At 47.8% G+C, this 15,099-nt stretch overlaps 1 protein-coding gene across 1 annotated transcript; it reads right to left on the bottom strand.

The window, feature by feature from the left end:
* Positions 1-3,676: 3,676 nt before the first annotated feature.
* LOC132243657 (butyrophilin subfamily 2 member A1-like) lies at positions 3,677-15,099 on the bottom strand. The gene is made up of 5 exons (XM_059714048.1): positions 15,079-15,099; positions 14,584-14,611; positions 10,360-10,707; positions 6,302-6,474; positions 3,677-3,763 (listed from the first exon to the last, which is right to left on the bottom strand). Exons 1-5 carry the CDS (start codon positions 15,097-15,099, stop codon positions 3,677-3,679), a joined length of 657 nt encoding a protein of 218 aa, XP_059570031.1.

Below are 15,099 nucleotides of genomic sequence, written 5' to 3'. Positions count from 1 at the left end.
GGGCTCAGGAAGACAAGCCGAGAGTAGAGATTAGACATTCCACAGGGGAAGACGTTGGGTCTGGTCTAGGATAGAAGTACAGTACAGTCGTGTCATACGCGCATTTAACTTGCACAAATTCAACTATATGTGGGGTGGGAGCTGGGGCGGGGCTTGAGTTTGCAGCGGCGGTGGGAGGTTTTGGCAGTGTGGTGGTGGCTGGGCGGCACACAGCCATCCCCCCCACCACCCTGCCCTGCGCCACTGCTGCCAACCGCACAGCTCCAAGCATGGCTCCACAGCGGTGGCGGGAGGTTTTGGAGGCAGAGGCAGTCACCGCTAGTCAAATCGCTGGCGATTTGACTATACACAATTTTCACCTTACGCGGTGACCTCAGAACTTAACCCCTGCATAAGACGTGACATGCCTGTAGTACCATAGCATAAATAGTGACTCCAGAAGGCAGGCGGCAAGAAGCCTTCCCCTGGCAGTTGCAGGTGGATGAGGTGGAGGAAAAAGTTGCCCGTCTAGAGTTGGAGTTAGAAATGGCAAAAGGAGCAAGCTGAGGTGAAAGTGGCTGCTTTAGAGCTGCGAGCACAACCTGGGAAGAAGGAAGGCATGTCTAAGGAGATCAAGCACCTGATTGCAGTGGAGGTGGAGAAGACTCGAGCACTGGAACGGCTCATGGCAAATGAGGTCAAGAAGAGCAGACAGCAGGAGGAGAAGTTGCAAGAGATGCAGAAGAAGATGGTGAATGGAGGAGTAAGTCCCCCGAACCCGGTATGGACCAGGTGGGAGAACAACTGGAGTTGTTGCAGAAGCTGGAAATATCAAAGAGACTCATAGGAGCCCTCCAGAAAGAAATCCACAGCCAGGTGAACCAGATAGAAGGCCTACATGAGGACCTGGAGAGCTGGCAAGAACGATGAGTACAGGCTGAACCCTGGTCGAAGAGCTGTGAGAAAAACTAATGGAGAGCCATACCCAGGCAGAAGAGACAAGGAAAGCTATAGTAAAGAAATGGAGAAAGTGAAAGGATACATGGTGAGTCATGAGGCTTTACAAGATCAGATGCAGTCCCTCGAAACAGAGGTAAGAGGCAGAACTGAGGAGTGTGAAGAATTATGGGCTCAGTGGCAAAAGGTGAAGGGAGAAAAGGACCAACTATGGGAAGAGATACAGTCCCTGAAGACCCTTTTAGAAGAGAGCACAGCCAGGGAGACGGCATTGCAAGCAGAGATAGAACAGCACACATTACAGAACACTCAACCACAAGAAGATAGATTGGTTTAAATAGGTAGGCAGGTGGAAAAACAGGTGTCCAGGGCTAACTCAGAATGCAAGGAGCACCTTCAAGGGCTTGAAGCCTTCAAAGAGATTTTAATAGGCATGGAAAAACTGATAGAGACTGCACGGCCCATGTTCCTAAAGGTCCTAAGAGGCCAGGAACAACCCAGTAAGGCGGGCTCAGGAAGTCTCAGGCAACAGAGCAGCAGAAAAAGAATACAATGATGGAGGCACCTTCAGGGGCAGACCCCACGACAATGTGAGAAGAGATCATCTCCACAGCCATGGAGTGCCTGGATCGGAAATGGGGTAAGCCAATTTGCAGAAGAAATGAACTGCCTGGGAGAGAAACTAGAAAAACTTGCCAGCAGGTATGATTCTGGGGTATTGACAATACCAAAACAGGTACAGCAGGTGGAGGTAGATAAGGGGGATATGGTAGCTGTACAAGAGAGCGAGCGGGTCAGGGTGAGAAGCAAGAAGAGTGACCTAAGCTACCATGGCCACACTCAAAAGGGGCAACATCTCAGACAAAAGGGACAGAGACCAAAGATGGCCCAAGCCCTGACATATAGCAGACCAGGTTTTTGAAGGGGAGAGAGCGACAGAAGCCCTAGGTAAAGGAGAGGCCCAAAGGCCCGAGATGGGGAGGAGGGGCCAACCCCCCAGGGAAACTAGGGAGGAAATAGAAGTACGCCCCAAGCTCTACCCTAAGGACAAGATACCCAGCCCTGTACAGAAGCAAAGGCCATGCCAGACCCAGACAGCAGACCAAGATAAGGAGACAGAAGGTCCCTCAACAGCAAAGGTAATCCAGTCAGAGAAAGAACAAATGGGGGGAAAGAGGCCATGTGTATATGTTAGTAACCTCCCAGGGCAAGTCAAATGGTGGACCCTGAGAAAATTAGTTGAAGCCAGAGTGAGGGGGGTAGCCTTTGTGAAGGTGTATACAGGGCCTGGCAGAAGACCCACTGGCCAGGGAAAGATAGAATTTTGGAGGGAGGAACATGCCCAGAGAGCACTTAGGGTGCAGTGGGAGCTTTGGGGAAAGCTCAAGGACTGGCAGGAAACCAGAGGGAGAAGAGACTCTTTGCAAGCTCCCCAAAGAAGAGGAGGTCTGGGACACTTGAGGAGAAAAGGGGAAAAGGTACCCCAAGTAGTAGGAGGCAGCTCTCCCAGGAACAGTGAGGAGGCTCTCTTCATGTTGAAGGGGTTGTAGAAGAGGAAAGAAGATAGGCCTGAGTTGCAACCTACCAAGGCTGGCTAATGTGGGGGGACTACCTGTGGCGGGGTAACTCCCAGCAAATCCTACACGGTGCGCCCTTGGGGAAAAGGCGAGTAGGAGGTGCCTGAAAACCTCCGCCTTCTGTTCCTGAGTTGCCGGGTGACTGAAGAAAGGCCAAGAGAAGCCTCAGATGGATGCAACACCTGAAAAGAATGAAGACCTGCTTCGGTGAGTCTGGGTCTTAAGGGGGGAGGTGTGTCGCAGAGCACTTAGGTACCCTGCTCCTATGAAGAGGGGAAAGCTGCTAGGGGAAGAGCCTTAGCAGTGAGTAAGGCGCCCAGCTGTGGGTTACCAGGACGACCAGAGTAGTTAGTGACCCACACCTGCCAGTGGTCAGCTGACCGGAAGGGGCAGGGCCTGGATCACATATAAACCCCAGGGCTGAGGCTAGGCTGGCAGTTCCCTGTCAGCAGCCAAGGGGGAAGGAGCTCTCCCAGAGCAAGCAAAGGGGAGAGGCCTGACTGCAGGTACAGCCTCTGATATGGGTGAGAGATGGAGCACCCCAGGTGTGCTTGAATGATGTTGTTATAGCCGGGCGGCTCAAGTTTGTTATAGCCCAGGGGCTTGGGTTTGTTTGCTGGGGTACCAGTGGCTTGGGTGAAGCTTTTAGGGGATGGAGGAGGCCTCATAGGGGACCCATGGCAGCATGGAGACCCCGGCCCCAGAGAGGGGGCAGCGAGAAGCCCCAGAGAGGGGGCGACATTGATGAGCACCAGAGCGGGCGCAGAGCGAGACAAGGGCCACGGAGAGCCCGAGCGCCAGAGCGGGCGCAGAGCGAGACAAGGGCCACGGAGAGCCCGAGCGCCAGAGCGGGCGCAGAGCGAGACAAGGGCCACGGAGAGCCCGAGCGCCAGAGCGGGCGCAGAGCGAGACAAGGGCCACGGAGAGCCCGAGCGCCAGAGCGGGCGCAGAGCGAGACAAGGGCCACGGAGAGCCCGAGCGCCAGAGCGGGCGCAGAGCGAGACAAGGGCCACGGAGAGCCCGAGCGCCAGAGCGGGCGCAGAGCGAGACAAGGGCCGCGGAGAGCCCGAGCGCCAGAGCGGGCGCAGAGCAAGACAAGGGCTGCGGAGGGCCCAGGGAGGACAAGGGGGGCCAAATTATAACAAGGCCCAGTCTGAACAACGTCAGTTCCATCTGCGAAGTTTGGGCGTGGTAAAGGGGTGTTTGGAGCCACGGATAGCCCATAAGGCTAGGGTGTCCCGAAACACCCACTGTAGAACAGGACCCACAAGGGGTTCAGGAATCCACGGGGTCTGAGAGTACAGCAGAGCCATGTCCAAGATGACATGAAGGCAGCCTCCCTATTATCTTTACCATCAAAGACATGGTGGGTGAGAATCGAGGGTGCCCCTTGGGCCAACTAGGCACAGTAAGGGGGCTTAGGGGAGATCACAGCCATCCTACAGGACCCCGCACCATGATGGGATGGAAGGGGGAGCAAGGTTGGACCCAAAGGGGGGAGGGTGAAGCACGGTCGGACCTAGAATGGGAGGGGGGGGGGAGTGGGCCTGGACCTGAAGCAGGGTGTTGAAGGGGCTGCTGTGTTAAACATTTACTGTGGGGGGCAGGGTAGGACTCGAAGTGGAGGGGACAGGGTCAGACCTGAAGCAATGGGTGAGGGAGCGGGGTCTGCTCCGAAGCGGTGGGGAGGGGGGGAAGGGTTGGACCTGAAGCCGGGGGCGGGAGGAGAGTGGAAGCAGGATCAGACCCTTAGCTGGGAAGCTGGGGAGGGGAGGGAATAGTTGACAGACAGCAAAATGGGAGGAGAGAGGCTAGTTTGAATAGTGAAACAGCAGAAATATTAACACAGTGAGAGTGTTTTTCCAGAATGAACATACTTTAGCAGGAACCAGGTAGAAATAATGAGCCTTGAAGTCAGCTGACCCTCTCAGTGCTGCCTGGATAGAAATGCTGCAGCTGCTCTCAAGCAGTTGGCTCTGAAATCTGGGTAGAGCAGGAATAAAAGAGGGCTGCTACGGCAGCACTGCACTCTGCCCTCTGGATCTGCCTTAGATATAATTTTATCCATCTAAACAAACACCAGTCTGGTGGGTTACTTTACTTAAACAGAAATGGAGGAAGAAAATGAACTTGTTGACACTGGTTAAAAGTTTTTCAAAACCACCCCTGTAACTTAGGATGCCAAATTCAATGCAACTTAGACACCTCAGAGTCCAAGTCCAATCAAAACCCAATCTTTCCACCCTAACAAACTTGCTACTAAACCTGTGATGACCCCATCCTCCTCCTCCTGGGCCATCCAATATCAGAAAGAGAATAAAGGCTGTGTGAAAGTGCTTTGCAGAAGTGGAAGACAAAGGGAAACTTGACAACGGCCTGCATTTTCTGATACAGAAAAGAGCAGAAGAAATAATGTTTCTTTTGCGCTTTGTTGATTCCCAAAGCTGGACAGTTCATCAACTCATCTGATGTCTGAAAAGAAAGTCTTATTCAGCAGACAAATAGTAGCACAAGCATGAAGAAGCAGCCTGCATATGAAGAGGGTCAGGAAACTTCAGAAAGAGAGTGTTTTAGTCATTAATTCATTATGCACGTCCATTACCTGGACAGATGACATCTCTCTTCCACCCTGCAACCAAGGAAAAAAAATAGGGATGAGAACTCTTCACTGAATATTTGTCAATAAAAGGTCTCTTGATGAAGTGCAGCTGGCCAAGCATTCAGGCAGAGACAAAGAAACATGGGTCAGAAAGGGGGTATAATATTGGAGAGTGTGTAAAGATACTGTTCTATCATACCACTGATGCAGTATGTCCCCATTCATGAAAGAGGTGGAAAAACTTAGTCCTACTAAGTGATCCCCTTACTAAGACTAGGAATAGATGTCACCAAATGAAGAATGCCAGCTGTGCTGTGATACGTCATTGGGTGAAACATCATTTATTCTTTGGGCAAAACTCATGTCACCCTTTGTCCCACCACATTATGGGTTTAAAACAGGATCCATGTGTTCTCATGGGGCTTGAGAGTACCTGCCTAGCTTTCCCCATTTACTGAGATGCTTCCCCAGAGATGCCAGGGGCATTTCTGGGTAAGTGGGGAAAGTTGGGCAGAAGAATTGCTGCAAAACCTGTTTCCCTGTTCCCTGCAAAAATAAGTCCCTGCAAAAATTGGCTGGCAACTACCCTGGTGAGGGTCACGGGAGAGGCCCAAAAGACAGTACGTCTGCCACCCAAGGTACGAACTAGGTAAAGCCTATGGCCTAAGGGGCCCACTCCAAGAGGGAGCAAGGTAGTTTCATAGTTGAAGATCGGGTAGTATGAGTTGTCGATGCATGAAAGAGACCCAGTGGAAGAGGGCTGCATGTGAGATGAGGGTGGTATGAATGCGAGTGTCTTTGGCCTGACAACAAGGCCTAAGCTCAGTCCGGCTGATTAATCCACTCCTAGAGGGCTGGGGAAAGGGATACAAAGTTAAGGTTAAATTTTGATCAAATTCTGAATACCAGTTATAGTTATAGAAATAAAATTTAAAGTATTTGCAATGGATGAGCTGTGAACTGGAAAAGCATCTCTCTCTCTGGTGGAGTGTGGGGGAGGGGAGACATATTACCTGTCTTTACTGTGTTCTGTTTTACTGTATGCTGTGAGTTCACTGTGAGAGTCGAACAAAAACTGACCTGATATAGAAATAGTTGATTCCTTCTCTTGGCTAAGGTACTTGTCTCTTATCCAACATGACAGGCTTGAGTCTGTATATCCTTGCATAACAATAGCAGTTTCTATTACAAACAGGTCATTATCCTGCTGAGCTTTTGTTTCAGAAACTGATGGTAAATGCTGCCCACTGGGATCTCTCCATACCACCTTGGGCTCTGGGAACCAGCCAGCTGATCGGCAAACCATGCGGATCCCTCCCTCCTGGTAATCCTCCACAGAGATGAGGGGAACAGAACCTAAGACTAGAGGAAAAAATAGGTGAATTTGTCTTCATTTGAAATGTACAAATTCTTTCAGTTGTGTAAAATTTAAGGGATAGATACAGAGTCCTAATACCCATACAAATTTACTTGTAAGAACATTCCCTCAGGACTAAAGGATAAAAACTATTTCTACATCCCACCCGTAAGTGGCACTTCTTTAGCACTCTAAACTCATTTTTTGATACTTTCGGGTAGTTTGTTTCCTCCCACAACCAAATGGAATCACCCTGCTAGAAGTAAAACCGTCTTTAACCTAGTGACTATGTGTTGCTTTGATTTAAATTTAATGAAACAATATACATAAATAGATTTTTTCATTTGTGGTTTTGGATTTCAGTAAGACAAACTTTGTTAAGCTAAGGGAACTTGATAATATTGTCATCTGGACAGAGGAACTCGGGGGTCTGAATGTAAACTAAGCCTGGAAATCCTTTAAGCTAAAACTGGTAGGAATCTATATGTTAAAGAAGCTAGAAAATCTGTAGGAACTAGCTTTAGTTGTAAATGAATGAGAACCTTTCAAGAAGGACATTAGTAATAAACAGAATACCTACAAGGAATGCATAAAGAGGGCTATGTTTTAGGGATCAGGAACCAACAAGATGAGTTAGACATGAAAATAAATTACAACAACTCCTTCAGGTATATAAATTAGAAGAGGTGGAAGAGAAAGTAATGAGTGGACTGCTGTGCAATAAGGAGAGAAAAGGGCCTATTTCATAAAAGTGTGCGAAATGGGCCCTATTCGATCCCGATTTGGCCTGAATCGGGGACAGTGACTTGATTTGTTGATTTGGATCACCGTCCCCACTTCAGTTCAGCCAAATCGGAATCTGAAGATTCAATAGTGATTCAGAGAATTTGCGATTTGGTCATAGACACAGCTTTAAATGTTTTATCATACATACTTAGAGGTCCCAGGCACAGCTTGTGAATGCTGCAATGCTAGGGTGGGTGGATTGTCCCACAGGAGTGCGGGGGTGCCCCCCACTTGCTCAGCGATTAACCCAGAAATGGGTTGAGACGCCCCTCTCAGCCGCATCCCCTGGCTCAGTGATCAGCCGTGGGGAACTCAGGGTGCCTCCCCAGACCCAGGAGGCACCAGTCACTGAGCTGGGGAGGTGTGTGTGTGTGTGTGGGGGGGGGGGGGGGCCCGCATGCTCCCCAGTGGACCAGAAGTGCTTCTGATCCACTTCCAGGTCTGCTGCCAAGAGCACTGGGAACCACCCCCCTCCCCCCCACCACCCCGAGCTCCTCTAGGATGCTCCATCCGCCCCAGCATCACAGCATTCATGAGCTGCCTGCTACCTTGAGGTATGCAGACACAGCTTTAAATGGTTTTTTTCTATGTCTGAATTGCCAAATCTTTCTGAATCTCTCCAATTCAATTTGGAGAGATTAAAGGGTCTCTTGATTCAATTTGGATTCAGAGATTTGGGCCAAATCTCCACCGAATTGAATTGGCGACCAAAACTTCTCACAGCCTTACTACTTAATGTTCTCATCATGACCTTACCACAAATGTTAGTAGTTATATTGATGAATTTTTCTGATGCTATAAAGTTGAGAATCACTGTCCAAACTGAAAAGAGTCAGGATATACAGGTAAAAAAAAAAAGGATTAACCTAAAGACTGAATAATAGCAATGGCATAAAATGAAGCTGGACCAAATGTAGGGGACATGTTCTTAAGATTCATATTAAAATTACGGTATCTGCTGCAAGTTAGTAACATGGAAATACTTAGTACGCGCAGGTTGCTTTTCTTATCAAGCAACACAGAGCTAATAATACTACTCAGTGGGCACGTCAACACATGTATTTTAATGAGCATTAGCCTATCTTATTGTGCATTAGTGTCACCAAAAAACCAGGCTCTTTAGCTAATGCACATTAAAATAAGCTAATGTGCCTTTTTCTAGTACCTCACAGTGAAGGTGCTAGATTTAATGCCCTTTACCTAAAGCACATTCATGAACATGTAGATGCGCCCAGTCTGATGTAGGTGTGAAATAACTTGGCAGCTACAAGGTATTTCCAGTATAGAAAGGCAAGTGTTAATACCATCACACAGGTCCTCACATACAATACTGTGTACTGTATAATGCACGTTATCCATGTTCAAGAAACGTGGACTGAAACTAGAAAAGGTGCAGAGATGTGCTACTACAATGATCAGGGAATAAAGAGCATATAAAAATGAAAGCTGTAAATGGGCTATGACTGTGACTGATAAATGCATGAAGAGGGAAAAGAATGATTTAAGCTAATAGCAACCTTGGCCCAAAAAAGAAATGGGTCTAGGCTGGCCATGAGTTAATATAGTCAGGAAATTAGAAGAGGCTTCTTAACTGTTACAGAACTTAGCATGTGTAACAGCATCCCACTTGGAAGAGTTGGAGCAAAAAATTTAGCCTCTCAAGTCAGAACTCAAAAAGTTTATATAAGGGATTATATGACTTGATGCCTGTAGTAGCACTTCACAGGACACAGTATTCCAGGAAATCCCTTCCAGTCCTATGTTCTGAAATACATTTTCCTGACCCCATGTCATCATTGGCAGTCCCTTGATATGAGAATGACTCTTTCAGTAAAAAAGGGAAGTCATTGGTGAGTCTGTTGATCACTGATGAAGCCAGTCCAAGATCCACACGTTTGCCCGCAGACATGCCACATAGTAGTAGGATAAAGGAGTAGATCCAGGTGGTGTCAGGTCACAGCTTTTTCCATTTTTCTCTCCTATCTTCCTGCATCATGAGGCGAATTGAAAATAATCAAGGCTTTGTCATACATCATGACGCCATTGGGAAAATTCTATGCTTGAGGTATATCCCAGGTATTGATCTTAATACCACATTTCTTCAGATTGGTTTTCAAGGTGTCCTTCAATCTCTTCTTTTGCCCACACCTGGAGTGGTAACCATCAGTGAGTTGGGAGTATAGGGACTGTTTTGGGAGCTGTTTGCCAGATATCCTTATGACGTGTCTAGTTTAAGACAGCTGGTGGTATATAAACATGGTGTTAGTGCTGATGGTGTTTGCTTAAGCCAGAATGCTGGGTTCATTTTTCTGTTCTTCCAATTGATATGGAGTATCTTCCCAAGACGCTGCTGGTGGTAATGTTCCAAAGCTTTCAAGTGTTTCCAATATGTCATCCAAGTTTCACACCCATACAATAGGGTAAGGATGACAACAACCTAGTATGTGAGATGTGTTGTGTTTTTTGTTTTTTTGTTGTTTTAGTTCCTGGTGTTATAATTACTGAAGGCACAGTTTTGTAGATATCCAAAGGCAACACTGGCAGGCTTTATGTGGTGTTGAATATAAGGGTCTATGTGTACTTTTGGGAAAAGGTAGGAAAGGGGAATTCATACATGAAGGCATAGCCTGGTCATAAGCAATGACTCCACATACAGATGTCAGTACAGACATGGACAAGTGCCCAACTTCATCTAGCAGCAGTAAATAGACACTGGCTTTTCCTTCTAGCATTTTCCTGTCACAACTGGACCTATTCAAACAAACACTAGTGTGCTAACTGGAAATCTTTATATTTGCAATCCTGCTTGAAACAAAGCCCATAAAAGAGTCTGGGACAACTGGAACTCCTTTATATTTATCAAGAAGTCCTTTCCTTTCTAACTGAGGACCCCTTCTTTTTGTTAGTCAGAAACCTTTTATAGGCGAGGAAGTAGGTATTAAATGAATATATTAAGTTGCTAAACATTTGGATTATGATTTAGTAAACAATTACATTCATAACATTTAGATACACTATTTTAATACACCAGTACACAGTTGGTATATTATAACAATCAAATATATGAAAGCCATTCAAAGGTAACACCTGTACAAACCACTGACCTATTACGTGCAAATCCAGTATGGTTTCAACATGAGTAATGCCATCCTGAACAAAACAGTTGTACTGCCCTTCATCAGAACGTTTGATATTAAAAATCTTCAAGGCAATTTTTCCATCCACGATGCTATCTTTAAGCAGCTCTGTCCTTTCCTGATATTTGTGCATCTGTTGTTCAAAATGATCTCTCCCATCACGGTACAGATGGACATAAGTTTCAAAATTATTTTGGAACCATCTCACTTCCATGTTCTCAGCGCTCATTCTGGGAGACAGGTGGCAGGATAACACGATATCCTGTCCCACAATAGCAGCAATTGGTTGATCAGGTCCAATTATGATAAAATGGGCTGTGATGTGCCAAAACAAAACTATTATAAGCTCAGAGAGACAATGAAAATTTTCAAAATAATTACCAGGAAGCAGATACTTAGATTAAAAAAAAAAATGCTTGAAGAGGCAGAAAGAATAAGCATCTGAAAGAACAATCATAATATAAGAAGTGTCAAGCAACATTAGCTACATATGTACCTGATAGCTCCATCTATAAGTTATATTACGTCTAGTACCTATAAGTGGGTGAGATATCCTAAGCATATGCAATGTACCAAGTTAACCTCTTTCATTGGAAATTTTCTGATCCTTTCAATACACAGAAAGTCTCATGACATTTAATTCCAGTTTGTGATAAAAGTAAATATCAAAATAAAGGAATTTCCAAAAGGAGAGATGTTTTACTGATCAGATCTATCCTTCAGGTGTCTTCTTGAGAGGACACTGGGATAAATATAGAATAAGGACTGGGATGGGATCAAATACTATAGTAACAACTGCTGGCTGCTAGGATGACAGGATAGCCCCTTAGGGATTGCTTGATTGTCAGACCCACCCTCTACCCTGGGAATGAAAGATGCATTTTTCTGAGGGATGTGGAATTTGACAAAATTGTCAAGGAAATTAGAAAACAGATTAACATGGTAATGGTGTGATATGCCAGAAAGAAGAAGAATATCTAGGTGTGTGTATACATGTGTTATCCTGTGATTGGGTGGTTCAAAGAAAAGTGAGTGTAAAACAGTATAGGGATGCAGCAACTTCTGCTTCCAGTCTGGATCACAATTACAACCCCATGGCTGTAAGCAGCAGTCAGTTTTTCTGCACTAGCCTCCTCCCACATTGGTGCCTGGGGTTGTTGCCCCCCCTCAGTTACAACATTATGCTTGAATAAAGATGCATGTTTTCAAGGGAGCTCTAGATTTTTGTTATCCGCTGTCAGTTGGAATGACCGGCCAACTGATAATGGATAGAGAATTTTTGTTTCTTTTCCACACTGCTGAACTTGCAGCAGTTGGGTTGGGATAAAGTTTTTGCAAGTAGCAACAGCAAAATGGAAAGAAAGGGAAATCCAATTGGTGGAGGAGGAGAGGCTTATTCCTTGGAGGGGAAAAATGGAGAAAAAAGTATATATTGGTAATAGATCACTACCTGATTCCAGCTTCTGGGTATAAAAAGTGCAGAAAATGATCAAACCAGAGATAAAGGTGCTGGCCATGGACCTATGATGCAAGAAGGAAGCCATCCTCTTCTCTGTTATATCCTGAATATGAAAGCACAAGTAGCAGAGGGAAAAATAGCAATGTGGTGAGCAGAGCTGTCAATTATCACAGTGGCACGAGTCAGCACATTGATCATCACAACTTAATGCTAGAGTTAGATAACTGGAAACATCACATAGTGCAAACTATACCAGAGGAAAAAAATAAGCAACACTGCATAAGCTCATGGGGTCATGGAACTAGAACAAGCACTGAAACTGGGATCTCATTAATTACCTGCTATTTTCCTCTCCCTTCCCTTGGATTAAACATTAGATCAAACAGAAAACAGGGAAGCTAAACTTGAGGGTGAGAGAGAGTTGTCTTCATGTATCACACTAAATTAGATCCATTTGCAGATCTAAATGTCTATTGTTGCATGGTGTTATGAGAAATGCCTTTGAGGAGAAGAGTTTCATGACACGACAGCTGCCTGAGACAACACGTGTCCTCCCAATGCATTGATTACAGACACATTTCACTTCTTAGAATTTAAGATTATGTTCTTCTGCCCCTGAAGCCATAGAATATATTCTAGCATCATGCTAATATAATAAAGAGTTTTGTCTGTCTGTTTGCCCATACTACTTTTGTTTAAGTGTGCATGTGCTGCCAAGATAGGATTACCATATGTCTGGCTTTCCCCAGATGTGTCTCTGCTCTTTTTAAGCCCTCTGATCCCTGTCTGGGATTTTGCTTTGCTGCACTGGTGGGAGGAGGGAGGAGGAGGGTGATCGGAGGCAGTGCGGCGCATACACAGACCTGCCTGAAGCTTTGGAGGTGGCAGACCCATGTGGAGTTCCCTGCTGCCGGTGATCATCTCACCCTCTCCCATCTCCAGAGCAAAGGGTGGGAGAGGGGGGCATCTTGGGCCTGCTCCCTGGTGGAGACACATGGGTCCTTGCCTGTTGTGCCCCTGGGAGATGAAGACCTGGACCTGGATCCCCTAGCAAAGAGCCATGATGTAAAATCCGGGCTGAGAGAGTGCGTGGGTGAGCGCAGGAGCACTCGTAGGGGCTGAGGGAGTGTGAATGTGTGTGTGGGGGGCTGTACCAGGTAGGATGCGCTGCCTGAGTGAAGCCCAGGAGTGGAACACCCGTCCTCCCTGGTCCCTACTTAGCTGAGCCCCCCAGGAAGCCCCACGACAGGAGCCACACAACCAGAGTGCACAAACATGCGTGGCCTGACTAAGGCATGGCAGTTTGCACGGGACTTTGTGTGGAGGGGCACGCCGAAGGTGCCCAGAGGATTGGTCTGAGCAAGCAGCCTGAGCCCAGAGGCCTGAAGAGCAGCTGCTGAGACCAGGTAAGTACAAGAAGTATCTCACAGCCATGACAATGACTTGCTGTGCCCATGAGCTTCAACTTCTCTGCACCAAGACCTCCACCCAGACAGAGCCCTGGCCCTGGCCCTGGCCTGCAGGGGCTGCCTGCTGTGGCTGCTGACACCTGCACATGGAAGACCCCCACTTGTGGGATGTGCTCCTTGGTGGAGTCCCTGGAGGACCAAGTGCAAGAGCTTGAGGAGGAGGTATGCCAGCTACACACCATCAGACTATATAGACAACTACTGCCAGGCACTACTCCAGGGAAATGGAGAAGAGCTGAAGAATGTGGAGGAGAAGGGGGAGGAGCGGCCACAAAGACCTCCACCCACCCCTTGGAGCAACCTGGAAATCAGCCATCACCAGATCCAGGGCACACAGAGCTAGGGCCACTCCTCTCCTGGCACTTCATACAGGAGAAGTCCCCTCACTATGCACGAGGCAACTCCCAAAGAGACACCAGAGGAGGAAGTAAGTATTGAGGGGGTACATATTCCCATGCCTAGGAGGAGATGCTGGGTGATGGTGGTGGTGAAGGACTCTCTCCTGAGGGATTCAGAGGGTCTTATTTGCCATCTGGACCCTTAGCCCAAGAGGTCTGCTGTCTCCCTGAGGCCCACATCTGAGACGTTGCAGAAAGGATCCCCAGGCTTGTCCCTCCTTCCAACTATTACCCCATGCTCCTCATCCATATGGGCATGAACAATATGGCCAGGGGTAACCCCGACCGGGTCATGAGTGACTACAGGGCTCTGGGGGCTGGGCTCAAGGAACTGAGGGGTCACGTAGTTTCCTCTTCTGGGCTTCCTGTTTCAGGCCACAGACCTGGGAGGAAAGGCTGCATGGAAGAGCTTAACAGATGCTTCAGACGGTGGTGTTACCATAAGGGGTTCGGTTACTTCGACCACAGCACGCACTTCAGGGAGAGACGACTCCTGGGATGAGATGGCATTCACCTCACGTGGAGAGGTGAGGCCCTATTCTCAGCCAGGATGGCTGATCTACTGGACAGGGCTTTAAACTGGCTTTGCTGGGGGATGGGGAAACTCCAAGTGGAGCATGCCCAGGACTGGCACACAAGACAGTGCCCATGTGGAGGACATTCACACAACTGGTTTTGAAAATGCTAACCAAACAGCTCTCCCACAGCGTCTCAGGAAAGTGAGGGTGTCAGCTGGGGACCTCAGTTGCCTGTACAGCAATGCCAGGAGCATGGGGAATAAGCAGGAGGAGATAGCCCTCCTGCTCTCTAGTGGGCAATGTGACCTGATAGAGATCACAGAGACCTGGTGGGACTCCTCACACACCTGGAGCATAGCCGTAGATGGCTACACCCTGCGCAGAAGGGACAGAGCAGGGAGAAAAGGTGGAGGGGTAGCTCTCTATGTGAAAGAGCAGTACATCTCTCTGGATGCTGACACTGGCTCCAAAGATAAACAGCTTGAAACCTTCTCAGTCAAGCTATCAGGGTGGGGGTGGGGGCAAGGTGACAGGAATCTAACTGGGGCTGGGGCTGGGGCTGGGGTTGTGTGGGGCCATTCCTGGCAGAGCCTGGGCTGAGCAGGGCATGGGGTACATGGCAGCACTGGGAGGGGACTACAGAGGGGGCCTGCAGCCACCCCAAAATTTGCCATAGCCCCCCCTCCCATGTGGAGCCACACTCCCCCCAGGTGAGCCACAACTTCATCCCCCACCCGTTCCACCCTGACTGGGCAGCTGTTGCCCCAGCCCCTGCCTCACTCCCTCCCGCCCCTTCCCTTGCCTCTCCCCACTCACCTTCTCTTTTACCAAACCAGACTTACCTGCTGCAGGCAGCTCTCCAT

Source organism: Alligator mississippiensis, chromosome 11 (genome assembly GCF_030867095.1).
Source record: "Alligator mississippiensis isolate rAllMis1 chromosome 11, rAllMis1, whole genome shotgun sequence".
NCBI classification, from domain to species: Eukaryota; Metazoa; Chordata; order Crocodylia; family Alligatoridae; genus Alligator; species Alligator mississippiensis.
This window is presented reverse-complemented; position numbering and strand designations above follow the sequence as displayed.

Bases quoted from the DNA above. Each gene is read 5' to 3' on its own strand.
- LOC132243657 (XM_059714048.1), bottom strand. From the start codon at position 15,099: ATGGAGAGCTGCCTGCAGCAG. The intron at 10,708-14,583 runs GTGTGTGAGGAG...GGCACATCACAG, and splicing joins CATCTACGGCTATGCTCCAG to CCCATTTTATCATAATTGGA. The intron at 3,764-6,301 runs GTAATAGAAACT...CCTGTTCTACAG, and splicing joins AGCAGGATAATGACCTGTTT to TGGGTGTTTCGGGACACCCT.